The sequence below is a fragment of the Chiloscyllium punctatum genome, chromosome 16, assembly GCF_047496795.1.
Source record: "Chiloscyllium punctatum isolate Juve2018m chromosome 16, sChiPun1.3, whole genome shotgun sequence".
Classification (NCBI taxonomy): Eukaryota; Metazoa; Chordata; class Chondrichthyes; order Orectolobiformes; family Hemiscylliidae; genus Chiloscyllium; species Chiloscyllium punctatum.
Window position 1 is genome coordinate 21,770,636 of NC_092754.1, and position 27,982 is coordinate 21,798,617.

At 41.3% G+C, this 27,982-nt stretch overlaps 1 protein-coding gene across 1 annotated transcript; it reads left to right on the forward strand.

The window, feature by feature from the left end:
• The first annotated feature begins 1,405 nt into the window (after positions 1-1,405).
• aurkaip1 (aurora kinase A interacting protein 1) lies at positions 1,406-11,417 on the forward strand. The gene is made up of 4 exons (XM_072586471.1): positions 1,406-1,540; positions 1,680-1,777; positions 8,194-8,651; positions 11,247-11,417. The coding sequence occupies exons 2-4, from the start codon at positions 1,726-1,728 to the stop codon at positions 11,361-11,363; spliced, it is 627 nt and encodes a 208-aa protein (XP_072442572.1). The 5' UTR covers positions 1,406-1,540; positions 1,680-1,725; the 3' UTR covers positions 11,364-11,417.
• The last annotated feature ends 16,565 nt before the right edge of the window (positions 11,418-27,982 follow it).

The following is a 27,982-nucleotide window of genomic DNA, read 5'->3' on the forward strand; positions in this document are numbered from 1 at the left end:
TACATTTCACATTTTTAATATTTTACTTTACTTGTCTTCATAATAGTGATTTTTTTACAGTAAATTAATAAGTAAACCTATCTGGCAAGTTTACAAACGTTGAAATGAGTGTGGACGTCATTGACTGGGCCACTGTTTCTTGCCAATTCTTAGCTGCCCTTGAGAAAGTGGTGGTGAATTGTCTTCTTAAACTGTTGCAGTCCATTTGATGTAGGTAGATCCACAATGCAATTAGGGAAGGAGTTCAGGATTTTGACCCAGCTATACATAGAGTCATACAGGTATACAGAAAAAGGCTGTTCAGCCCATCAAGTATGTGCTGGATAAAACAAACCACCTAACTATTCTAATCCCATTTTCCAGAACTTGGGTCATAGATTTGTATGCCTTCGGATTGCAAGTGCGTAACTAAATACTTCTTAAAATGTTATGAGAGTTTCTGCCTCCATTGCCTTACTGATAGTGAGTTCCAGATTCCCACGTAGAAATCATACAGAACTCAAGACGTTAATGTTGTTTCTCTTTCCACAAATGCTGCCAAATCTCTGCTGCATTTCTCCAGCATTTTCTTTTTTTTATTTGATTAACTTAGTAAATTTTAGTAAATTTTTAAAAAATCCCTTTAATCCCAATAAAAATCAAAGGAACTCAGATTTAAAGTTTTGGGCACTACTACCTCATTGTGCCTGGGCTCCGGGTTTGATTCCAGCCTTGGGTGACTGTGTGAACTTTGCACATTCTCTCCATATTTGGGTAGGTTTCTGCCAGGTCCTGTGGTTTCCTCCCACAGTCCAGAGATTTACAGGTTAGGTGGATTGTTATGATAAATGCAGGGGTACGGTGGGATTCTCTTCAAAGAATCAGTGCAGACTCAAATGGCCTTTTTGCACTGTAGGAATTCCACGAGATTTGAGGAAGAATATTTTTAAACAGTGCAAAGTAATGACTTGTTGCTAATGAGGCTGGTGGAAGAAGAGACAAAGTTGATTTTAAAAGGAATTTGGATGGACACCAGAGGGAAATAAATTTATTGGCTTCCTGTAATAAAGTGATGAATTGGATTGACTGGATTGCTCCAGGTGGACTTGAGGGGCTGAATGTTTTCCTGCGCCATTATGCTATTGGATATTTTAAATTAACCAGTTCAGAAGCGTTATGACAGCCCTCTGGAGGATTTGAGAGTTGAACCAGAGATCTCCATGATGGTGATAGCCTGGGCCAAGGCATTTGGAGGTCTACACCTTCATCCATGAGGGAATCTCTGCTCCAATTCCAACCTACCTTTTTCCACGTGATTTTTCTGAACCAGTAAGATCTGTTTGACCTCGGTTGTCGGTATTTTGTTTCCAATCATGGTCGTTTTTGTGTAAAAAAAATACAAGATCAGGAATTGTCCCAATTGGCGGCCCCTTTGTGCGGTGGAACCGTTGTTAGGGCTCCGGCGCCGGGGGGAAGGATTTCCTCCGCTGTTACCGGAAGTACGGAATATTCTAGACTGGGTTACCGGAGAGCGCGCCGCGGTCACCGGGAATATCCGCAGGTCATTTATGTCTTGATTTATCCGCCGGTTTTAAGTCGTTGCTCATTCTCGATCGTGCCCCTTCACCCTTCCCCCCCCCCCGTGTTTGATGTTTTGGGGACACACTGGCACTAACTGCAGACCACATTTCTGCTTTCAGACACGACTGGAGGTTTGCCACACTTGTTCCTGAATGAGTTAGTAGAATGTTTCTGTCAAGGTTCGCTCTGCAGCTTGTGAAAGCAGCCAGACTGCCGGGTAAGATGAAGGGTCGGAGACATTTCTGCTCAGAGGCAAGCCAGTGTGACAACCACAGAAACAAGGACACCCACAATGGGCACTTAATCTCAGTGCTCCATTCTCCCCCTCTTATCCATCATCTTTCAACATTCACCCAATTTTCTGTCTCCGTCATCTCTGTGCCAAAAAAAAAATGCACGTTCCAGCTCTTTCTTTAAAGATTTTGAAACATTGGGACAGGAGTAGGTCATTCAGCCACTCAAGCCTGTTCCGCCATTATGAGATCATGGCTGTTCTACTAAATTAAAAATTGTGGGCGGCACGGTGGCACAGTGGTTAGCACTGCTGCCTCACAGCGCCAGAGACCCGTGTTCAATTCCCGCCTCAGGCGACTGACTGTGTGGAGTTTGCACTTTCTCCCCGTGTCTGCGTGGGTTTCCTCCAGGTGCTCCGGTTTCCTCCCACAGTTCAAAGATGTGCAGGTCAGGTGAGGGGTAGATGTAGGGGTATGGGTGGGTTGCGCTTCGGCGGGGCAGTGTGGACTTGTTGGACCGAAGGGCCTGTTTCCACACTGTAATCTAATCTAAAAAAACTACCTACCTCTATATATCTGCCTTTGGCCCATTTCACTTATACTTGAGTATGGCCTGTTTCTAATGGGTGTTGTCTCTCAGGTGATACAGAATGAAAGGGGTGAAAAACATTTTGAAAAGGCAGGGAAACCAACTGGAACAGTCTTGACAGGGCAAAGGATATTCCCAGGGTTGGAGGATTTGAGCTGTTGGGAAAGGCTGAATAGGCTGGGGCTGTTTTCCCTGGAGCGTCGAAGGCTGAGGGGTGACCTTATAGAGGCACGGATAGGATAAATAGACGAAGTCTTTTCCCTGGGGTGGGGGAGTCCAGAACTAGAGGGCATTGGTTTAGGGTGAGAGGGGAAACATATAAGAGACCTAAAAGGCAACTTTTTCACAGAGGGCTGTACGTGTATGGAATGAGCTGCCGGAGGAAGTGGTGGAGGCTAGTTCAATTGCAACATTTAAAATGCATCTGGTTGGGTATATGAATAAGAAGGGTTTGGAGGGATATGGGCCAGGTGCTGGCAAGTGGGACTAGATTGGGTTGGGATTTCTGGTCAGCATGGACAATTTGGACTGAAGGGTCTGTTTTCGTGCTGTACATCTCTATGATTCTATGTGGAAATGATGTTTTCTCTTGTGGGTGACTCCAGAACAAGAAGTTTACATTTTCAAGACAGAGCTAAAGTTAAGTTTTTTTCTGAGAGTTGTGTGTGTTTGAAATTCTCTGCTTCAAGGCATGGTGGAGGTAAGATCATTTAACGTTTTTAAAGGCCAGAAGTACATAGATTTTTGATAAGCAAAGGCCTCAAAGATTATAGGAGTGAATGGGAACATGGATTTCAAAACACAAACAGATCAGCCATGATATTATGAATGGCAGAGAAAGCTCAGGGTCTGAATGCCTGACATTGCTGCTAATTTATTTGTGTAAGTTCATGTAAGGAGCAGTGACAGCAAAAAATAGAATGCAGAACTGAAGGTTTGGTTCTAGGCTAATTTCTGATATCCTGAAAGTATTCCAATGTTCTTTCATTGGATGTCAGCAATATGGATTCATTGGTAATTCCTTATTACCATTGAACAGAGTAGCTCACTGGGCCATTTGAGAGGCCAGTTAAGAGTTAACCACATTACTATGAGTATGGAGTCACATGTAGTGTGGACCCTGAAAATGGCAGATTTCCCTACATAAACGGCACTTGTAAACTGGATGAGTTTTTATATCAGAGAAAATGCTGGAGAAACCCAGCAGGTCTGGCAGTATTTGTGGAGAGAGAAATAGAGTTAACATTTTGAGCCCACTGTGACTTAGTCATAAAGTCGTAGAGATATGTATCATGGAAACAGGCCCTTCAGTCCAATTTGTCCATACTGGCTAGATATCCTAAATTCATCTGTCTCATTTGCCAGCATTTGGCCCATATCCCTCTTAACCCTTCCTACTCATATACCCATCTTTTTAAGTGTTATAATTGTTCCAGCCTCCAGCACTTCCTCGGGCAGTTCATTCCATACAATGCACCACTCTATGCAAGAAAAAGTTGCCCCTCAGATCCCTTCTTTCTCCTCTCACCTTAAACCTATGCCCTGTAGGTTTGGACTCCCCTACCCTGGGGAAAAGACCTTGACTAGTCACTCTATCCATGCCCCTTGTGATTTTGTAAACTTTTATATAAGGTCACCCCTCAGCTCCTGATGTTCTACAGAAATTAGCCTGAGCCTATTCAGCCTGTATCTGTAGCTCAAACCCTCCAACCCTGGCAACATCTTTGTAATTTTTTTCTGAACTCTTTCAAGTTTGACAACATCCTTCCTATAGCAAGGATATCAGAATTGAATGCAGTATTCCAAAAGTGGCCTAACTATGTCTTATACACTGCAACATGACCTCCCAACTCCTACACTCCATACACTGCCCAATAAAGGCAAGTGTACCAAACACTGCCAACTACCCTATTTACCTGTGACTCCACTTTCAAGGAACTATGAGCTTGCACTGCAAGGTCTCTTTGTTCAGCAGCATTCCCCAGGACTTTACAATTAAGTGTTTAAACCCTACCCTGATTTTCCCTGTCAAAATGTAACACCTCACATTTAGACTCAACTCCACCTACACTCTTCAGCCCAACGGATCAAGATCCTGTTTGCTCTGAGGTAACTCTTCTTTGCTGCCCACTACACTGCCAATTTTGGTGTCATCTGTGAACTTACTAACCATAACTCCTATATTTATATCCAAATCATTTCTATAAATGACATCAAGCAGTGGACCCAGCACCAGTCTTTGGCGTATCGCTGGTCACAGGCCTTCAGTCTGAAGTCCTCCACCATCAGCACCCTCTGTCACTTACTTTTGAGCTAGCTTTGTATCCAAGTGGCTAGTTCTTCGTGTTCCATGTGATTTAACCTTGCTAACCAGTCTACCATGAGGAACCTTGTCGAACACCTTACTGAAGTTCACATAGATCACACCCACTGCTCTGCCTTTGTCAATCCTCTTTGTCACTCCTTTAAAAAAAACTAAATCAAGTTCATGAGACATGATTTCCCATGCACAAAGCCATGTTGACAATCCCTAGTCTGTCCTTGCCTTTCCAAATACATGTAAATCCTGTCCCTCAGAATCCTCTCCAACAACTTGCCTGCCATTGGTGTCAGGCTCACCAGTCTGTATTTCCCTGGCTTTTCCTTACAATCTTTCTTAAATAATGGCACCAGACTAGCTGATCTCCAATCTTCTGGCACCTCACCCATGACTATCAATAATACAAATATCTAGGCAAGGGGCCCAGTGATCACTTCCCTAGCATCCCATAAAGTTCTAGGGTACACCTGATTAGGTCCTGGGGATCTATCCACCTTTATGCGTTTTAAGATTATGGCAGTCCCAGTCAATGTTTGGACAATTAAAATCCTCTACTATTATCCCCCTGTTATTCTCACAGATAACTGAGATCTCCTTGCAAACTTGCTTCTAGATTTCCGGCTGACTATTGGAAGTCAATCCCAGAAAGGTGACCATCTCTTTCTTATTTCTCTATTCCACCCAAATAACCCCTTACGATATACTGTCTGGTAACTTCTCCCTATGTACAGCCGTAATGTCCTCCTCCCCCTCCTCTCTTGCCCCTTTTCTACCCTTCCTATAGTATATCTACCCTGAAATATTTATCTGCCAGTCCTGTCCAACCCTGAGCCATGTCCCTGTAATAGCTATAATATCCCACTTCCGTGTTCCCTACCATGCCCTGAATTCATCGTCCTTCTTATACAGGCCATCTCTACCCCAAAAGAGGTTTTAATGATTGAAAAATGTGTAACCTTTTCCTGTGCACCAGCTCCTCAGCCACTGATTCATCTGCTCTATCCTTCTATTCCTACTCTGACTAGCATGTGGTGCTTGGAGTAATCCAGATATTATTATCCTTGAGGGCCTACTTTTTAATGTCCTGCCTAATTTCCTATGTTCTTTCCTCAGAACATGGTCCTGTTCGTATGCTATTTAGTTTCAATATACAACAACCTCCTGCTGGTCAGTCTCTCCTTTGAGAATATTCTACATTCTCTCCAAGACATCCTTGACCCTGACTCCTGGGAAGCAACACACTATTCTGATGTCTTGTTGGCCGCAGAAATGTCTGTCTGTGCCTCTGACTAGCGAGTCCTCTATCACAATTGATCATTTGGAACCTGACATAATCCCCGTTACATTAGAGCCAGTCTCGGTACCAGAAACTTGGCTATCACTGCTACATTCCCCTGAGAGTCCATGACCCCTAAATTTTCCAAAACAGCATACTTGTTTGAGAAGAGGGGTAGCCACAGGAGACTCCTGCACTACCTGTCTATCTCTCCTACCTTTCCTAGAGGTAACGCATCTACACGACTATATCTGCAGTTTTACTACCATCCTGACATCGCCAACCATCACACCCACTAGCTCCTGTAAATTCCTCATTGCCTCTAACTGCTGCTATCCATGTAATCTGATAGGATTCGCAACCACACTTCCAGCAGACATAATCTGTTCAGACCTTTTGAGTTTTTATAAAATTTATTACTAATCAATTATCATTGCCATTACTGAGATTAGTGTTAATTCCAGACTTTATGAAATTGAATTGAAATTCACTAATTTCTTTAATGGAATTTGAATCCATGTCCCCAGAGCATCCTGGACCTCTGGATTACATGAGCATATTGTTCCGTGAAGCTCCCTTGAGGATGAGGCATGTTAACATCTAGTCTTGTGGTAACATTCCTATTATTATGATCCCAGCTAATAGTTATATTGAACAAGTCAAATCCCAGAATGAAACCTTTTCTCAGGTTTTATTTTTGTTATTTGCCTGGTGGTCAGTCTCTGAACTTATTCACAAGACTCTGAACTTGCAAACTTCTGACTTGGTTTTGAGAGTGCTATGCATTAAACCATGTTGGAAAACCTATTGGAAATCATGTCATTATTCAAAATTAGATTGAATGGTTGGATAAAGGGTGTAGGATAAGTAAATGTCATTAGGGCTATTTATCGGAAAATAAAAGGCACAGGCAAAGATGGGGATGAATAGTACAATTCCATGGACTCTTCACAAGTTCTTTCATTATTTCTTTCTTATGTTTGTGACTATTAGTCATTTTACAATTAAATATATTAATTTAATAACCAATAACTAACAAAATCTCTCAAGAATTCCAGGTCAGCATTTGAAATTATCAATAACCTTTTGAACTCTGACAGGTAATATTGAAATTCAGTGTTCAATATGTGCATTTATTTTGAAGTTCCATTTACATTACAATTGGGTTGTCAATTTTCCTTGCATTTAACTTTTGAGAAATATGTAAGCTATTAGTTTGTGAAAGCTTTTATTAATGGTATTGGTGTAATGAACAAATTAAACTTTATTTTGCCTTTAAAGAAATATTTTAAGCAGATATATCATGTAAATTTGAGAATATACATTGAAAATCTTGGGCAGGCAAATAACTGCCTCACTGGCTGGCAGACATACTATAATTGAACTCAACAATTCATGAAGTAGTACATTAGGCAATGTATGAATATATGCAGCCTTTTTCTGTATAAATAGTTTATTAACTAAGAAAGTTCAATCACTGAAACATTAAGAAATTCCAGAGATTTTGTCTGCTTTTTGGGGGCAACAAAAGACATTTTTCTTTGTCATCCTGTGACATTTTATTGCAATTAGAATAAAATACTGCAGATTCTGGAAATCTGAAACAAACGCTGAAGAAACACAGGTCTCACAACATCTGTGGAGAGAGAAACTAACCTAACATTTTGAGTGCAGTACGATTTCATCAGAACTACTGAAGAATATTCACATTTTATTGCAATGTCAATTAGCCAGAATTTACTCAGAGGATTAGGCAAAACTTTGAAAGTGTTTACAGAACAGAATAGGCAAAGTCACCCAATCTGCCGATGAGATTAGCAAAAGATCTGTCTACTTTAAAGGTTTCATAAAATGACCAGTCTGTGCTCTGAGCAGGATTGCTCAATTAATTGTCACGTAGCTTAATTAATTGGGTCATAAAAATAAATAAAAATACAAGATGCTTAAGTCTTTTGGCTTCCTCAGAATATTTTACCTAATTTTCTTGCATTGTTGCTCTTGTGCTTGGACAAAAGAAAAAAAATACATTGGCGCTAATATTGCTGCATCTTGGCCATAACGTGCTCTTGATCAGTGCAGCAGGGAATTATTCAGTGTCTCTTTATCCTACTTGGGACTTGAAATGTGTTCATTTGTTTCTGTTATTTTTGCAAAAAAAATTGATAGGTTGAAATAGGGGTTGCATTTTATAGAAGCTCTGTTCTTTCATTTCTAGTTGATCTGCCTGTCCTTGGTTCTGCCGTTCAACATTGCAAAGCATTATCGAGGAATTGCTACACACGGCCTCATCAAACTAATCTGAAACCACAACGTTGGTGCACACTAGATAATGAGCTGGAGGAGTTTCTGACTCCACGGAAATTGTCCATTAGTCCATTAGAAGGTTGGCTAACAATTAAATACCATGTACCGGGGTTGGATCAAAACAATGAGCAAAGTATTGGGATAAGTATCCAACATTCTTCTCAGCAGTATGACTGTCCTTCAGCTGAGGAACCTTTACCATTTGATGAGAATGGAGAAGTGATGAACTGCAATAAAGATGAAATCCAGTGTAAAAATGTACTGAAAATTCGCAGGAGAAAAATGAATAGGCACAAGTACAAAAAGTTATTAAAACGTACCAAGTTTTTACGCAGACGAATCAAAGAAAACCGTAGACGAAGACGGCAAGTAAGTTAGTGTCATGATAGTTTTGCATATCTGAACTTTGTTTATAAGCCTCCCAGGCAAATTTTGTTTAAATGACACTTTTAAGCAAACATTTTGAATATCATTCGTGAGTGATGGTTCCACATTTTGTATAGAACAAAGAAGAACAAAGAAAATTTACAGCCCAGGAACAGGCCCTTTGGCCCTCCAAGTCTGAGCCGATCCAAATGTACTGTCTAAACCTGTCGCCCAATTCCTTAACATCTGGATCCCTCTGCTCCCCACCTACTCATGCATCTGTCCAGACGCATCTTAAATGAATCTACCGTGCCTGCCTCTACCGGCTCTACCACCTCTGCTGGCAACATGTTCCAAACACCCACCACCCTCTGTGTGAAGTACTTGCTGTGTGTATCCCCCTTACACTTTCCACCTCTCACCTTAAAAGCGTGACCTCTCGTTATTGAATCCTTCACCCTGGGAAAAAGCTTGTCTTTATCCACCCTGTCTATACCCTTCATGATCTTGTAAACCTCAATCAGGTCCCCCCTCAATCTCCTTTTTCCTAATGAAAATAAACCTAACCTACTCAACCTCTCTTCATAACTAGCACCTTCCATACCAGGCAACATCCTCATAAACCTTCTCTGCACCCTCTCCAAAGCGTACACATCCTTTTGGTAATGTGGCGACCAGAACTGTACACAGTATTCTAAATGCAGCCAAACCAATGTCTTGTACAACTTTTAACTTGATTTGCCAGCTCTTATACTCAATACCCTGTCCAATGAAGGCAAGCATACCATATGCCTTCTTGACCACTGTATCCACCCGTGCAGCAATCTTCAGGGTACAATGGACCTTCACTCGCAGATCTCTCTGCCCATCAACTTTTCCCAAGGCTCTTCCGTTCATTGTATAATTCGCTCTAGAATTAGTCTTGCCTAAATGCATCACCTCACATTTGTCAGGATTGAAAACCATCTGCCACTTTTCCGCCCAACTCTCCAGTCTAGCTATATCCTCCTGTATTCTCTGACCTTATGCTTATGCTTTCTGCTACTCCACCAATCTTCATGTTATCTGCAAACTTGCTGATCATACCAACAATGCCTTCTTCCAAATCATTTATGTATATCACAAACAACAGTGGCCCCAACACTGACCCCTGTGGAACACCACTGGTCACCTTTCTCCATTTTGAGGAACACCCTGCACACCATTTGACTTCACTTTCTCCATTAGTCTACCATGGGGAACCTTATCAAACGCCTTACTAAAGTCCATGATTATGACATCAACAGCCCTTCCTTCATCTATCAACTTGGCCTCTTCCTCGAAGAACTCTATTAAGTTGGTAAGGCACGATCTCCCCTGCACAACACCATGTTGCCTATCACTGATAAGCGCATTCTTTTCTAAATATAAATAGATCCTATCCCTCAGTACCTTCTCCAGCAACGTTCCCACCACTGGCATGAGGCTCCCTGGTCTGTAGTTAACCGGAATATCCCTACTACCCTTCTTGTACAACATGAACAACCCTCCAGTCCTCCAGCACCTCACCTGTATTTAAGGATGCCACAAAGATATCTGTCAGGGCCTCAGCTATTTCCTCTCTTGCCCGACTAGTCATACCAATAATGAACTAAAGGATATTACTACACCACTCAACTACTGAATCAAGTGTTGAGCTGTATATATTTACTGTAACATGTGAAATCTCTTGATAAATGTTAACATGAATTTACAATTAAGTTCCAGCTCCTTTACATTTTCCTCTTACCTCATGCCAACAGATGTGAAAAGGAGTAAGAGCAGAATTAGATTCAACTCTTTAACCAGTAAAACCTGTGACCTCAGTAAAATCCTGACTGATCTTCTCTCTCAGTTTCAAGATCAGCCATTACCTCCAGCATTTTAGATAGTTGGCTATTCTTCATATGTCATACAACTGAGAATGTGAATGGCTATTTGAAGGTTTGTGAATGAGATGAGGAAGACACCATAGCTTACCTCAATCTTGTGCTCATCTGTTATACGCACATACACTTAGCACAATGAGCCACAAGATAGCAATCACCAATATGAACAATAGGTGATCTTCCTCATCCTGTGCCTCCCTTTCTGAAAGCTAGCTATTTTTCCTGCCCAAGGTCAGCTAATTTAGTCCATATTACCATTTGAATTTCAAACATTCTTGTCCTTACCTGCATGGCTCAGTATCAAGCCATATGTTGTATTTTCCCTGTAAGTATCAGGGAGTATTGCATACCTTTGGAAAATAAGTTTAAGTAAAGCATACATGTATTGTGTCCATCTCCAGAGGTACCTCGATTATCTGCGATTCGATTATCCGAACAAGATTGTGCGGTCCTGATGCATGGCTAAGCTATGTTATCCAGCATTTGATTAACAGAACAAAATACTCCTTGCCTGTAGCCTTAAGATAATCGAGGATCCTCTGTATACGGTGAAATTTTTAAAATGAAGATTAAAAGTAACCTTACATATTTCTTGTCCCTTTCAACCCTCTGGGGAGCAAGTAGCAGTGACTAAATTACACTTCTCTATTCTTGAGTTTGGGACCTAATTTTATGACCATGTGTTTCACAGATAAAGTTTGAGAGGGATTTGAAACGAATCTGGAAGAAGGCTGGACTGAAGAAACCACCAGAAGGCTGGCAGGCACCAAAGATATTTGTGAAACGATACCATGGAAAATCTGAATGACACTGGAAACAACAGCTGTGTTCTATATAAAGCGAAACAAAATGTTTTGAAGAATAGCTGTGTGAAGCCTTCTTTTAGACCATAGTCTAATTATTCATATTGCCTTTGTGTGAGGAGGAAATCTGGTCAACTGTGTGAGAAAGCTCAAGTCTCACTGATAAGTTTAAACATTGAGGAGTTAGATCTTAAATGAGGTTTTCATCGTATCGACAATGACTTACATATAGTTAATGCTTTCAAAGCATCAAACTGACGCAAGGTGCTTGACATGAATACTTGCAATCAAAATTTGATATATTCTCTTCCCCCCCCCCCCCCCCCCACACCATGAGGAGAATTTAGGAAAGGTAGCCAAAAGCTCAGCTGAAATAAGTTTTAGGAATGTCTTAAAGAGAGAGAAGGGTTTATGGAGAGTATGCAACAGCTGAAGGTACGGTAGCTTGGGGCTGTACATGAGAGTAGGATTAAAGGAGCACAGAGAAGGAAGATGCTTGTGGCAGTTGAAGATCAATCATCTCAGGCCCAGGACTTCACTGCAGGCATTCCTCAGGGTAATGTCCTAGGCCCAGTCATCATCAGCTGCTTCAACAGTGACCTCTCTATCATAAGGTCAGAAGTGGGAATGATTGCTCAATGTTCAGCTCCTTTTGTGATGCCTCAGATACGGAAACAGTCCATGTTCAAATACAGTAAGACTTCGACAATATCCAGGCTTGGGCTGGCGTGTGACATTTGTGCCACTCAATGCCTGGCAATGACCATTTTCAAAAAGAGAGAATCCAACCATTGCCCCTTGATGTTTGCTAGCATTACATTCAATGAATTCCCCCACCATCAATTCTGGGAGTTAGCATTGGCCAGAAACTGAACTTGACTGACAATATGAGTACTGTAGTTACAATAACAATTCAGAGGCTGAGAGTTCTGTGGTGAGTAATTCACCTAACTCCTCAAGATTGCCCATCATCAGCAAGGTTTAATTCCAGAATGTGATGGAATGTATGATACTGTCCAGGGCGTAGCCGCCTGCTTGATTACCACCCCACCCATAACCTTCAACATTTCCTCCTTCCACCACAATTGTAGCACTATTGTGTACCATCTGCAAGGTGCTATAACTCACCTTAGACAGTACCTTCCAAATTCTGCAAGGTGCTATAACTCACCTTAGACAGTACCTTCCAAATTCTGCAAGGTGCTATAACTCACCTTAGACAGTACCTTCCAAATTCTCCCCTCATTACATTGAAGGGCAAAGACAGCAGATAATATGGGTACATAGCCACTTTAAGTTGCCTCCCAAGAGAAGGAGTCATCATGATTAAGAACTAAACTGACTTTCCTTTACTGTCACTGGCTCAAAATCCTGGAATTCAATTCCAAACAGAATTATCAGTGAACCTACACCATATGAATTGCAGTAGTTCAAAAAGACAGCTCACCCATGATTTGTCAAGTTGTAATTAGGGATGTGCAATAAATTAAGGCTTAGCCAGTGATCCCCTCATCCTGTAAATTAATTTCTAAAAACAAAATTTTGAGCAGCTGAATGATGTCACAGAGATGAAGAGGGATAAGACCATTGAATCATTTGAAAACCAGGTGAGAATTTTAAAATTGAAGCATTGCCCAACAATGGGTGATGTAAAGGGACTTGGTACAGCTTAGGGTAGTGGCAGCAGAATTTTGAAATGCTTCAGATTTGCTGAAGGTGAAAGGAGGAAGAGCAGCTACAATAGCATTCAAATGGCCAGATGTAGAGGTAAGGAGCATGGATGTGAGTTGGAGCAGATGATTTTATATTGGAGTATATGCATCACAGGTAAAGTCAGTATTTTGTAACCATTCCCTAATTGCTGATGAATAGATAACCTTGTTCCAGCAATTTAGAGAATGGTTAAGGGTCAACCTGATTCATGGTCAGCATTACTGGGATCAATTTTTAATTCCAGTCTATTCTTTGAATTTAAATGTCATTAATTAGAGTTTAATTAATTGCTGGCTGGGTTTTGAACCTATGTCCCTGGCAAGTTAACTTAGTCCAGAGGGATTATTAATCTAATTACATTGCCACTGTACTATCAGCTTCCCCTCGCAGATGTAAAGTGGATAGAAGTAGGCATTTTTGGTGATGAAGGCGATATGTGGTTGATCCAGTCCAGTAGGCTGCTAAGGTTGCAGAGCAGTCTGGCTCAACCAGAGACAGTGGTCAGGGAGTCAGTGGTATGGAGTCTGTGGCTAAGATGTAAAGTTTGTATTGGAAGAAAAAGACAAAGGTCTTTGGTCTTCGGTCTTCCCAATGTTTAATTTCTATTCATCCAATACTGCAGGTCAGGTAAGCAGTGAGAAATCAAATATTCAAAGGGACCTGAGAAATAATGAGTGTCAGATGCCATTCCTGTACAAATGGAACTCGACAGTTTAAGATAATGTTGCTTTGGGCAATGTTGGAAAATTAAGAGTAGGGGGAAGGGGTCAAAGAAAAATCACTGACTCCAAAAGTCACGCTATGGGATTAGAAGTAATACAGGTGCAGGTGATTTGCTTCAACTGGATAACTAAGAATGGAGCCAGATAGATGGGAGAGGACCCAGAGAGTGGTTAATGATGTCAAGGTATGCCACTGATAGGTTGGAAAAGATTTTTTAAAATTACTATAGTCACAGGCATGAAGAATGTAATTTTTGGTTTTACTAAAATATATCTCAGTGCTATGATCAGTGATGTTCAAATAGAAAGAAAATGAGTACGGATTTAGAAGGCAACAACAGTAAAAAGACTTTTGAGAGAATAGTACAATCAGACATCTAAATAATGCACTCAGTGACAACTTGCAATGGCTTCTCCAAGCCATGACCGCTGCAACCCTACAGGATGAATGTAGCAGATTCACAGGAACACTACCACCTTCAAGTTCCCATCTGGACCTCAAACCATCCTGGATTGCAACTATATGACCATTCCTTCACTGTCAAAATCCTAAACCTCTCCCATTTAAGCAATTTGAATTTAAGCAATTGTTTAAACCATATGGCCTTCGTACATGGGAGCCTATAGTTTCCCACCACTTTCTCTACAGTAAGCCTTGGCCAATTATTGACTTGCAAACAATCAGCACCATTTTCTCCTGTAGTGTAAATTGTTGTGATGAGGAAATGATAAAGCAGACCAGAATTTGAAAATGCAGTAAAAATTATCTCAGTATCTTAGCAGGACTTATACACTTAATGGTAAGGTCCTAGCGAGTGTTGCTGAACAAAGAGACCTTGCAGTGCAGGTTCATAGCTCCTTGAAAGTAGCCACAGGTAGATAGGATCGTGAAGAAGATGTTTGGTATGCTTTCCTTTATTGGACAGAGTATTACGTATAGGAGTTGGGAGGTCATGTTGTGGCTGTTCAGGATGTTGGTTAGGCCACTGTTGGAATATTGCATACAATTCTGGTCTCCAGGATGTAATGAAACTTGAAAGGGTTCAGAAAAGATTTACAGGGATGTTGCCTGTGTCAGGATTTGAGCTATAGGGAGAGGTTGAACAGGCTGGGGCTGTTTTCCCTGGACCTTTGGAGTCTGAGGGTGACCTTATAGAGGTTTATAAAATCATGAGGGGCATGGATAAGGTAAATAGGCAAGGTCTTTTTTTCTGGGGGAGTCCAGAACTAGAGGGCATAGGTTTAGGGTGATAGGGGAAAGATATAAAAGGGACCTAAGGGGCAACCTTTTCACACAGAGAATGGTGCTTGTATGAAATGAGCTGCTAGAGGAAGTGGTGGAGCTGGTACAATTGCAATATTTAAAAGGCACCAGGATGAGTAGATGAATAGGAAGGGTTTGGAGGGATATGGGCCAGGTGCTGGCAAGTGGTATTAGATTACGTTGGGATATCTTGTCGCATGGATGAGTTGGACTGAAGGGTCTGTTTCCATGCTGTACATCTCTATGACTGTGACGTCGGGCTGAAGACAAGGATAGGAATGACTGTAGTGGAAATATTCAGCCTTGGAAAGGAGAGAGCTAAAGAAACAGAATGGACAGCACTGCAGATGCTAGAACTCAGACAACATAAAAATATAAGATAAAGGAGCAGGATTAGACCATACAGACCCTCAAGCCTACTCTACCATTCAAAACAATCACAGCTGATCTGTTGTAATTCCATTTCCTTCCATCTCACCATATCTCTTGATCCCACAAAATACCTAAATCCTTGTGTCTCCAAACCTTAAATACATTCAGTGTTGGAGCACCCACAACTGTCTGAAGATTCACAACCATCCAAGAAAAGAAATTTATTCTCATCTTAGTCCTAAATAATGGACCCTTTATATTGAGACTGTACTCCAATATTCTAGATTTCCCAGCCAGTGGAAAGAACTTCTTGTTGTCTATCCTGTGAAGCCCCTTCACAATCTTGAGTATTTCAAATAGATCACCTCTCATTCTATGAATTCCAGAGAGCTAAGGCCAATTCACTCAGCCTTTCGGCATAGGATGACCTCGTTCCCAAGAAAGAAATCTCGTAAACCTTTGTTGTACGTCATCCACTGCAAATATATCTTGCCTGTGATATCGCAACTAAGACTTCTCAGAGTACTTAAGAGTTGTTAACCAAACCGTTATGTAATTGTAGAAAAAAATTCCTAATGCTTTTACTTTCCTTTGCAATGTTGATTTCAATCAATATGCCAATTGCCTTCTTCATTACTTGGTGTACATGCATTCAAACTTACTGCAATCTTTGTACACATACATCCAAATCTCTATTAACATTTAGAAGTTTCAAGATTTTAAAAATGATTTTGCTTTCTATTCTTAATATCAAAGTGAATAACTTCATGCTATCCTACATAATACTTCACCCAAAGGATGCCTTCACTGCCTCCAACAGTTCTACCATTTACTATCCAAACTCTATCTCCTTGTCTTGACTCCATAATCCATAATATATTGAGCCAGCAAATTCCATTTATCTCAGATTCCAAACTTTTTCACGCAGAAGGTGGTACGGGTATGGAATGAGCTGCCAGAGGAAGTTGTGGAGGCTGGTACAATTGCAACACTTAAGAGGCAGTTGGATGGGTATATGAATAGGAAGAGTTTGGGGGGATATGGGCCAGGTGCTGGCAGGTGGGACTAGATTGGGTTGGGATATCTGGACGGGTTGGACTGAAGGATCTGTTTCTGTGCTGTACATCTCTATGACTCTAGACTCTATGTTTTGTGTAAAGAAATACTCCGCAGAGTACAAAAAAGGGAAACATTATTAGGGAAAAATGATAACAGAGGGAAAGTTGATGTACAGACTAAAGTTAACACATTCTAATGCCCATTTAATATAATAATTTGAATCATCATAAATATCTGTTTGGGAATGAGCAATTCTGCAAGATGTATTCAAACATGTTCTTGGAATAGAAATATTGGAATTCCTGGCTTAAATTTTATTCACCATCCTACTGAACTAAGGGAAATGAAATAGCCTCAGAAAAGTCCAGAGTGTTCAGAAAGAGGCAGGAAAACATTCTCACTACCACAGCCCCAGTTGGAATTTGACAATGATTCCACTGACAAATCTGGGGTCAACGCCAAATAGCGACATCCAGAGTCCAGCTGCTCTATGCTTTTTGTAGACTTGCCTGGAATTTTAAGTCATAAGCACTCAATCTGTGAAGTTGTCCTCCCATTTCTTCACAAGGAGAAAATCTAAATATTCATTTCAGTGGGAAAGGAAGAGGCCTCACCTGCTAGTTAGAATTTATTTTACAGCAACTGGCAGCTCTCAGTCACATACATAAGAAACTGTCAACACTGCAATGTTTCGCAACCAATCAATTTTAATATTAAAGAATATTTGCATTGTTTCTCTGTACATATTGCAATGTTGTGTATAAATCAATTTTTACATAGAATGACATAGGATCTTATAACACAGAAACTGGCTATGGCCTGACATATCTATGCTGGTGTTTACAAGATGTCCATAAAAATAAACATGATTGATATATTACTTGCTATTTTCTAATTTTTATGTACAAGGTTGGATTTTAAAAATGGCAAGCTCTGCAGACCATACCTGTATAATCTGCATTTTCAATATTTTTTATATCACACCAAAGCACATACTGTACATAAATGCATGCTTCAAAAGGATTTTAAAAATCTAAGAAATTCTAGCCCCTTAAAATATGAGGTTTTAATAAATAGTATTTCATTTAGAAAACTACAAGTGACAATTCTGTCAGAAGGTGCTGAGCAACAATTTATGCATGAAAAACAAAGCTTCCTCCCTTCCTCCTCTCCCTGTTCCTTTATCCCTGTCTGTGTGAGGGTCGTGATTTATTAAGCTCTACCAGCAATCTGCTGAGACTGCATCCAGTTTAACCATTGTTCCTTTGTGGAATGATTGCTCACTCATGCAGGGCATCACGATAAAACCCAACCCTGTTCTCATCTGAACTAATCTTGTGGTGGGATTCACTGGAAAGGTTAATCAGGAATGAAAGATCCCAATGAGATTTTTCTCTTCATTATTGCAAAGGTGCTGAGTCCATTTGCAGGTGGCTGATGTCAGCTTATGCACCATGGGATCAGGGATTATATTTATGGTCCTAAGTAGTCACCTACAAGGCTAGAGGAGTTTGTTTTTAAATTTTAAGTGTCAGAAATATCTTAAATTCTCTAATGGAAGACAACTGAGGTGGAATCTTCTCAATGAAATGGGTGAATTTTTATTTGGGAAGAAGAAAGTTAGTACAACTGGAGGTAGCTTGATATGTTAACCACATTTAAAATGGATGGCCTCTATATGCATCAATCCTGTGTACAATGGTCAATCTAGATATCACGCACTTTTACATTAGAGTCAATGCAATAAACACCAAAAAAGAGAATTATATAAAATTACTGATACATATAAACAACTTCGCATAATGAAATATTTTACTTAGGCAAATCTTCACTGCGCACCTTGGATTGGGATGGGGTTTTGGCTATGGGTGGGAGAAACCACAGTTCTCCAACATCCACAATACTGGGTTATTGTGTCAGCCTTAAATTAGAACAGAAATGCCTTCAATTTTCTCCGCTCATCTCCTAATCTGCTGCCTCTGCAATCGTCTGTCATAACTGGTGAGGCTCGATCATCTACCTCACTCAAATAGGCATCCTTCACAGGTGAGTCCAGACAATGAGCTTTGGCTCTGGAGAGGTGTCAGAGCCAAGTGATCTACCATCTCTTCATTGACAGGTTCTGCCAAACCCACAACTTCTACCAGCTTGAAAGACAAGGGCAGTAGATGCACAGGAACACCACCACCAGCAAGACCCCTCCAAGTCATGCATTATCCTGATTTGAAACTATATATCTGTACTTTCACCGTGGTTGAGAAATCAGGCTTCCTAAAACACTGTGGTTGCTATACCTCATGGAATGCAGTAGTTTAAGAAGGCAGCTCACCGCCACTTTATTAATTGCAATTAGAGATGTGAAATAACATCCACATCCCACAAAAGAATTTTATATTAAAAGAAACTGTATTATTGTTTCCACTGACCAGCAGGATCTCTTTGTTAGTGTGGAGAAAGAGAAGCCTTTTCCCCTTCCTGGCCAAAAACAATGTGCCACTAACATTTTGGTGAAGCCAGTTCAGCGTGAATTGAACCAGAAGTTCTCTGTGGCTCAGTTTAAATCACATATATGTCAACCAGGAATGTGGGCAGGTACAGGGCATGTCCAGCTAAAAACATGGTCTTTCACTTACATCTGAAAACTACAACTTCTAGTGCTTCTGGTAATAAATATCAGAATTGTCACGTGCTCTTGGTCCCACTTGGAGCCCTGGAATTTATCCTTCTGTATCCTCGGGGCCTTGGACATTTCTGAACGGAGTGACAGTTGCAGTCAGCTGGAGAGCAGCACACAAGTCTTGGGAAAAGCTGGTCATAGGTTGGAGGAGCAATTTCTCCAGCTACCTGCAGGAATGGCTGACATGAAAACTTCTCCTGTTGAGTTTCTCAGGATTGTTGGATGCCATATGGGAAAATTCCCTAAAAATATCATGAAATGTTTCATCGCCTGCAAGGAGAAAGAAAATGGACTTAGAAAGAAAAGATTTCATTGAAGTTAACAAGTGATTTACAAGGCAATGGTCAAAGCACAATTCAAGTATGTGCCAACTTAATAGCGCATTATTGACAGGACACTAAAGCCTCAGAGAACACGCTGCTCGTCTGCAGGTTAATACCTGGAATGGGAATTGAGAAACTTGAAATAAAAGGGCCCCGAAGGGATTGAATAAAGGATTTCAAAATTGTGAAGGATCTTAAAAGTAGTGAATGGGAAAAGATTTTTTTGCGACACAGAAAATGGTTATGATTTGTTTTGCACCCCTCAAAGAGTGGAGGGAGATTCAATTGTGACTTTTTAAAAAAACAGTTGGCTCAGAACCTGAAGGCAAAATCAAAATTGCAGGGCCATGAGGAAAGGGCAGGAGAGTGAGACCAGCTACGTTGTTCTTACAGAGAGCAGACAAGGACACAACGGTTTGAATGGCCTCCCTCTGTGCTTTAAAAACTGTTTGATTGCTTCCATTGGTTGGAGAGTCAGTAATGGGCAGTCATCAGTTTAGAAGTGCCACAGAAGAGACTGAGGAGAGAGGTTAGGAGAAATTCAAAATGCTGAAACATGCAACTATTTACAGGGAAGGAAAAGTGAAACAGAAAACACATGGTTATGGGAAGACAGTTAGGTGGGAGTAGTCTTTTGTTTCTCCATTAAAGAATCAACACTGAATTAATGAGTTGAATGGCCTAAGTCTACTGAAAACTTATCCGGTGTTTACAGCAGTTTTTTTCCTTAACCAATATTTTTTCATCATCGTCTCCTTCAGTGGTACTGGTAATAGTGAAAGAAAGACCCAGGGCATTGAATACTGTTACCATTTATGGTTCCAAAGACACCACAGTTTCAGGTACATATTGATGGTTAATAGAAGTAGATGTCATAATTTAGCATTAATATGGCCCAAGTACTGCCTGTCATTGTCAATATTGTTTTCAATAGCATTGAGGCCAATTCCTAGTTGTGTCAACATTGAGATCTGTTCGTTCGGTGCAGTTCTTTTAAATGTTTTGCTTCTGAATGTGTTAACCACTGCAGTGAATTTTATTTTGTCCATTTTTTTTTCCACTGTTGCCATTTTGCTGTCCGAGCAGCAGAGGGCAGCATCTGCTGATGATTAAGGCAGGGCAGAAATTTAGGTTTCTTTTGCTTCATTTACCATTTACCATTTAAGAGAAAATTCACACAAGTCGGAAACACAGCAAGTGGGTGGCAAGTCACTTCCCCCTCATCATGCTGCACATGTTCCAATATACATGACACGAAAAGCTTGAAACTAGGGAAAGGGAAAGGTAAGTTATTTTCAAAATCTTTTTGTTCTTTGTATCTATAGGGAGAGGCTGAACAGGCTGGGGCTGTTTTCCCTGGAGCGTCGGAGGCTGACCTTATAGAGGTTTATAAAATCATGAGGGGCATGGATGGGATAAATAGACAAGATATTTTCCCTGGGGAGGGGGAATCCAGAACTAGAGAGCATAGGTTTAGGGTGACAGGGGAAAGATACAAATGGGCAACATGTTCACATAGAGAAGGTGGTACATGTATGGAATGAGCTGCCAGAAGAAATGGTACAGGCTGGTACATTTACAACATTTAAAAGGTATCAGGATGGGTATATGAATAGGAAGGGTTTGGAGGAATATGGACCAAGAGCTGGCAAATGGGACTAGTTTAATTTAAGATATATGGTTGGCACGGACAAGTTGGACTGAAGGGTCTGTTTCCGTGCTGTTACATCTCTATGACTGTATATCAAAGTATGTTTTCCATAACTGTGACTCAAATGAGCTTGTTACTCAAAGCCTTTTCAAATAGACAGGAGGTAATTATGAAACATACTTGACCTCTTCCTCAACAATATAGTTGCCACAAATGCATCTGTCCATCACAGTATTCGTAAGAGTGACCACGACACTGTCCTTGTGGAGACAAAGTCCCATTCTCACTTTGAGCGTACATGCCATCATGTTGTGTGATATTATTACTGTACTGAATGAGATAGATTTTGGACAGATCTAGTAACTCAAGACTGGGCATCCATGAGGCACCGTGGACCATCAACAGCAGCAGAATTGTATTCCAGCACAATCTGCAACTTCATGGCCTGGCATATCCCCCACTCATTCATTATTATCCAGTCAGGGGATTAACCCTGCTTCATCAGAGACTGTAGGAGGGCATGCCAGGAACAACACCAGACATACCTAAAAATGAGGTGTCAACATGGTGAAGCTACCAAACAAGACTATTTACATGCCAAATAGCATAAGCAGCATAAGATAGACAGAGCTAAGTGATTCCAATGGACTTTGCAGTCCACCCATTTCCAGTCATGACTGGTAGAGGACAATTAAACAACTCACTTCAGGAGGAAGAGACTCTACAAATATCCCCATTCCCAATAATGGGGAGTCCAGCCCATCAATGTTAGACAATAAAGTTGAAACGTTAGCCAGAGGTGCCAAGTGGATGATCCATCTTGGCCTCCTCCAGTGGTCCCCAGCATTACAGACATCAGGTTTCAGCCAATTCTATTCACTCCATGTGATACCAAGAAACAGCTGTAAAGGTAGTATTTCAGTAACTTTCCAGCTATTTATTCTCTAGATTAGCTCCACTCCATTGGGTTTTTGTTTTTGGGGTGCTGGGGCAGCCAAAATGGAGGAGGACATTCTGTAATCACTTGGTTAAAAGCATCAAAGGCCATTGTAAGGTTCAAGAAGGCTGTGTAGAAGGTGTACATTTCTTGTGGTGATCAGGCTCATTGTTCCCTGTAGAACCTGCAAGGAGCCCTTCAGCCTCAGAGAGAAGGTGATGGAGGAGACTTAATAAATTTGAAGACTCAATGAAAATATGAAGAATGGGCACTTTATAGAGTACCCATTGCAATTCTTTCACAATCAAGTCCAACAGAGCTTTAGGGGAAGGAAAGTTGGCCGAAATAAATATCATAATGGCCAGGAGACAAAAGTTTGGAGTTAGCCTTTTACTATCTTGAGGAGGCAGCAGAGATGGGATAGATTCTCTGTGACAGCAGATAAATGTTACTGAGCACCAATTGGTAAACTCAGTCTGGAACTCTCAGGTTCAGTTACTCAGTTATGTCACCAACCCTCACTATTAAATACAAATATTTAAAAGGGAAACTAAGCTGAGGAAGGAAGGAGATGATCTTTGATCTTGAAATAGTCCACCAGAGTTTGTGTGTCTGATTCAAACTCCAGGCTTCCACAGTGACTGTAACACCAATAAAGTCATAAACAATGTGGTGAATTGTTAAGATACTTCCCTTCCTGTTGACAGGTGGACAACGTAGAGTATGTAAACCATGAATAATTATAGTGACTCTCTGGCTTAATGGATAAATGCTTGCTGTAATGGGTTAAAGAAAGCACCAAAATCTCAGATGGGTATTTGCCAAAAGCATGACTCCAGATTAAGAAGGAGGTATTGGAACCCACAAGCATGCCCTGCTAGAAAGGACATGTGTGATTGGTAGGTGAGAGTAGGACCAAGTTTGGCCGAGGGATTATTCAGAGTTTAAGAGGTTGTTGATACCTACTATGTGGATTCACATGTGTATGTAGCCAGTTTTGCAAATACTGAAGGGTTTGCAGGAAGATATGCAACTGTAGACTAAATTAAGACAGGACCTTGAGGAACAGGCAGGGCTAACAGGGAGTATATAAATTGTGGATGTGAATGACTTTAGACCAGCAAAGAGTGACTCAGGATTCTGTGACAGATCTGAAACAAAAATACAGAAACAAACTGGAATAGATTTGTGCTTAAAGTACAGACAAATTGATTGTAGATTGTAACAAAATATTAATTATATTACTTTAGTTGCATGTCAATGGCTCTAACCACAGTCAAGATATTTATTATACTGGGCTACAATTCATTGTGTAATTGTTTAATCAGCCAAAAACTACATTTTATTCTTGCTCCCTCACTGTTTTTTGTTCAGTGAAAGTGATTTTGTTTCCCACAAATGTTTTAGTTAGTTACTATTTCCCCTCCTGTTTCCTCAGCAGGAGTCTGCCTGATGGCTCCTTTAACGGTACCGAAACGAGTGCCAATCTGAAGCAAGCCTGGAACACACTGTCCTCCCACTCAGATTCTGTTGTCCAGTCAAACACGGGTCAGCTCCAACTTTCCACTGTGCAGGTATGCTCAGCAGGAACATATCAAAGATCATAACCAGCACAGCGCCAGTCAGCAAATAGATCGAGACGGATGAGCCCTGTGTCAAACCTGCCCTTTAGTCTCCACAACTACCATCACCTTCAATGCTTTCATTTGGCTAGCAGCTAGCTGTTTTTTCTTGTGGACTTAGGGGCCAGCCTCACTACATGCAGTTCCCCATTTACCAACCTCCTGAGAAATTTGTCTTCACTCAGGTGAACATTTTACCAAGTGAATAAATTGTGATTCGTCATCTTCAACAAGAATTTTTTTTTTCTTATCTTAAAAGAACTTATGGACAATCCATAAAGCCAAAATGCTTGGGGGTGGGCAGGCAGTGGAGAGGGGGAGAAGCTTGGTTTCATTTTGATTTACATTGTGGTGTCACTAGGGGTGCTGGGCAGCATATGGTGCTAGTGTGAATTCTCCAAACGGTGACAAATGTATTGTGTCTAAGAGAGAAAGAAAGGTTAATGTATGAGGTGTAACCTTTGAGCAGTTCTGGCCCAGTCAGAAGAAGAGCCTTTTAAAAAATTTGACAAAGTCTAGTCAGGGTTCACTGCATTAAAACCAAGACTCGACATCTTGTCTCCAACTATATTCATTCCCAGGAAATCTTTACCGCCCAAACTCTTTTGCCTTTTCTCCTCCAAACTACAGGCTTTTCAAACTCAAGTTTACTGGCACTGAATCACCACTTCCTGATTTATCAGGTCTCCTATCTTCCCTTTATCAGCCTCATGGTGTTCTGTATTGTGGGCGTTTGCTCTTGAATTTTTCGATGGAAAGGAATCCACTACAACCTCCCTTTGTAGCCCAGATGGCCATATAAGAAACATTGACTCATCTTCCTCAGACCTGCTGTGGGGTCTCATGTGCTGCCTGTTCTAGTCTCAGGTTTTCTGACATCCTGAAAGCTCGAAGAGGTACAGTAAGGCCAAGTGACCTTTGTACCATGGAGTCTAATGATTCTGTAACATACCTGCTGTGTTTGCTTCCATCAAAAGTTGGGACAACTGGTGTTGGCTAATCTGAGGGTCTGTCCTTGAGCTCACAGTGATAGGTTATCACATTCCATTAGCTTTCTGCTTAGTATCTATCTGTAATGTGGAGATGTCAGGTTTGAACTGGGGTGGACAAAGTCAAAAGTCACACGATAACCAGGTTATAGTCCAACAGGTTTACTTGAAGTCATAAGCTCTTGGAGCACTGCTGCTTTGACAGGTGAAGTGGAGGGAAGCTCTTAGGCACAGAATTTATAATCGGAAAGATCACTGCAAGTTAATTCCAGGTAATTAAGTGTTTCAAAAGATAGTACAAATGTTGTGAGTGGAGTGTCAACAGGCTGAATAACAAGTGAAGGGAAGACCTATGAGGTATTGTTAGTAATTTTGTAGATGACACCAAAATTGGAGGTGTAGTGGACAGCGAAGAAGCTTACCTCCGATTACAACAGGATCTGGACCAGATGGGCCAATGGGCTGAGAAGTGGCAGATGGAGTTTAATTTAGATAAATGCGAGGTGCTGCATTTTGGAAAAGCAAATCTTAGCAGGACTTATACACTTAATGGTAAGGTCCTAGGGAGTGTGGTTGAACGAAGAGACCTTGGAGTGCAGGTCATAGCTCCTTGAAAGTGGAGTCGCAGGTAGATAGGATAGTGAAGAAGGTGCTTGGTAGGCGTTCCTTTATTGGTCAGAGTATTGAGTACAGGAGTTGGGAGGTCATGTTGAGGCTGTACACGACATTGGTTAGACCACTGTTGGAATATGGCATGCAATTCTGGTCTCCTTCCTATTGGAAGGATGTAGTGAAACTTGAAAGGGTTCAGGAAAAATTTACAAGGATGTAGCCAGGGTTGGAGGATTTGATCTATATGGAAAGGCTGAACAGGCTGGGGCTGTTTTCCCTGGAGCATCGGAGGCTGAGGCTGACCTTATAGAGGTTTATAAAATCATGAGGGGCATGGATAGGGTAAATTGATAAGGTCTTTTCCCTGGGGTGGGGCAGTCCAGAACTAGAAGGCATAGATTTAGGATGAGAGGGGAAAGATATATAAGGGATCTAAGGGTCAACCTTTCCATGTACGTGTCTGGAATGGGCTGCCAGAGGAAGTGGTGGAGGCTGATACAATTGCGACATTTAAGAGGTATCTGGATGGGTACATGAATAGGAAGGGTTTAGAGGGATATGGGCCAAGTGCTGGCAAATGGGACTAGATTAGGTTAGGATATCTGGTCAGCATGGACTGGTTGGACCAAAGGGTCTGTTTCCGTGCTGTACATCTCTCTGACTATATGATCCAATCAGTTGAGGCAGTGAGATAATCACAAAAAAATCAAAAGTAAGATGGTACGAGAGACAAACCAAATGGCTGGAATGATATAACATGTACAAGTGTCACATGACGAGGATCTAACCAAAGTAATCAGTAATCCAAAACTGTACGATTCTGCCAAGCAGAAACTACTAGCCAAGCTCCGCACCCATGAAGGTGGCCTCAACCATGATCTTAGCTTCATGTCGCACTACATGTGACCTCACCACACTGTTCTGTGTTGGTAAAATCTTCCTTACTGTTTTGTTTTCACGCCATCATCTTGATACCTAATTATAGTCTCTCCACCTTAATTAGTTTGTACAGTTTTGGATTACTTGTTACATTGGTTAAACCCTCATCATGGGAGTCTTATACCTATCATGTTATTCTAGCCATTTGGTTTGTCTCTAGCACTATGTTATTTTTGATTTTTTTTTGTAATTATCTCTCTGCCTAAATTAATCTGATTGTAAGTCATCCCTTCACTTGCCATTCAGCTGTTGACACTTTACTCACACCATCTAACACTTATGATCACCTGCAAAGACTTCATATTCAGTTTTCAACACTCCATTCACACTATTTATACTATTGTTTGACATGCTTAATTACCAGGAATTATCTTGCAATCATCTCTCTGCCTATAAATGTTTTGCCTGTGCACCCCCCTACTCTTCGCCTGACGAAGGAGCAGGGCTCCGAAAGCTTATGATTTCAAACAAACCTGTTGGACTCCTATAACCTGGTGTCGTGTGACTTCTGACTTGGTATTGACCTGCCTTGGGAGATGAGAAGGGCAAGGGTGCAGCTATTACGTCAGCTTCACTCTTTAATCCTGTGCTTCAAAAAGTCTGATCGATCCCTGAAACTGTAGAGACTGGATTTATTAAGGAGTCCAAATTGATGCAAATTTGAAAATCGATTGGAAATGGAATAAAATGAGTTTAAGATATCAAAATTTTTTTTGCAACAAATGTGAATTCAGATAAGGAGACATTTCAGGGTCCAATTGAAGAACAGACAGCTTTGTTTCTCCCTCCTGAGCATTCATCAGCTCCTGGTTTGATCACTTGCTTCCAGCAACTTTGGTTTTCAGCTCCTTCCTCTACTTTTCTTATGGATTCTCCTGATATGATTTCTATTCAGCCCTCTGTTCGTCTAGAGCCGTATCTTTCCAATAGCTGTATATCACACTTCTGTCTGTGGTCATCTTTGTACAACATACAGCATCTTCAGTAGCAGACCCTGTCCCTTGCCTTAATCTGTCTGTTAGTTGTGCCTTCATGTAAGTACATTTGAACTTCTGACCTGTATAATTACTTTGACAGGCAGCTGGAAGAATCATCGGCCTGTGAACATGCTAGGGTCCCTGGGATGTCCCCTTGCCAGTGGATGTCTTATCCAGTGCGAGCTTATCCAGTCAGTGGCAGCAGTAACCCCTGGCTAAGCCACTGCCAAAGTACATCCCCCATTCCCAGGACATCCAGCATCGACAAACGATGTGGCAGGTGGAGTGATGTTGGGTTTAGAGGGCTGGGGATCAAAGGGAGAGGAGAACAGGGCATCAGGAGGTGGTCCTCAGCTGTCTCCACTCTCTGCCACCTCTTGCCAATATCCAGTCCCTTGAGCAGACATCGAGTGCCTCTGGTCAAGGAACCCCTCTCCCCACTCAAGTGGTGAGATGGCCACAAGATTTTAGCTGCAGGCATGGGTCAGACCTGTCTGAGCTGACTTAACCCCAGAGGAAGCAGGCTGTGCACTGTAAATGGCCACATCAGGGCCTCATTTGGGAACGGGGCTGTAAAGTTTGGTCATGGGCCTGCCTGCCCAGAAAGAGGTAGGAAGATAATGGGGTTCAGGTACAACATTAACACCCCCCCACCTCACTTCCAATTGAAGGAAGGCAGTTTTATCGCTGAATATTAATTGAGTGTCTGGGTTCCAGGACTCCACTCCTGCAGATGGTGAGATTTGAAGTCAATAAAAACTGAAATT

Excerpts from the sequence above, each read along its gene's own strand:
- aurkaip1 (XM_072586471.1), top strand. The coding sequence starts at position 1,726 with ATGTTTCTGTCAAGGTTCGCTCTGCAGCTTGTGAAAGCAGCCAGACTG. Across the intron at positions 1,778-8,193 it reads GAAAGCAGCCAGACTGCCGG|TTGATCTGCCTGTCCTTGGT; the intron begins GTAAGATGAAGG and ends TTTCATTTCTAG. Across the intron at positions 8,652-11,246 it reads ACCGTAGACGAAGACGGCAA|ATAAAGTTTGAGAGGGATTT; the intron begins GTAAGTTAGTGT and ends TGTGTTTCACAG.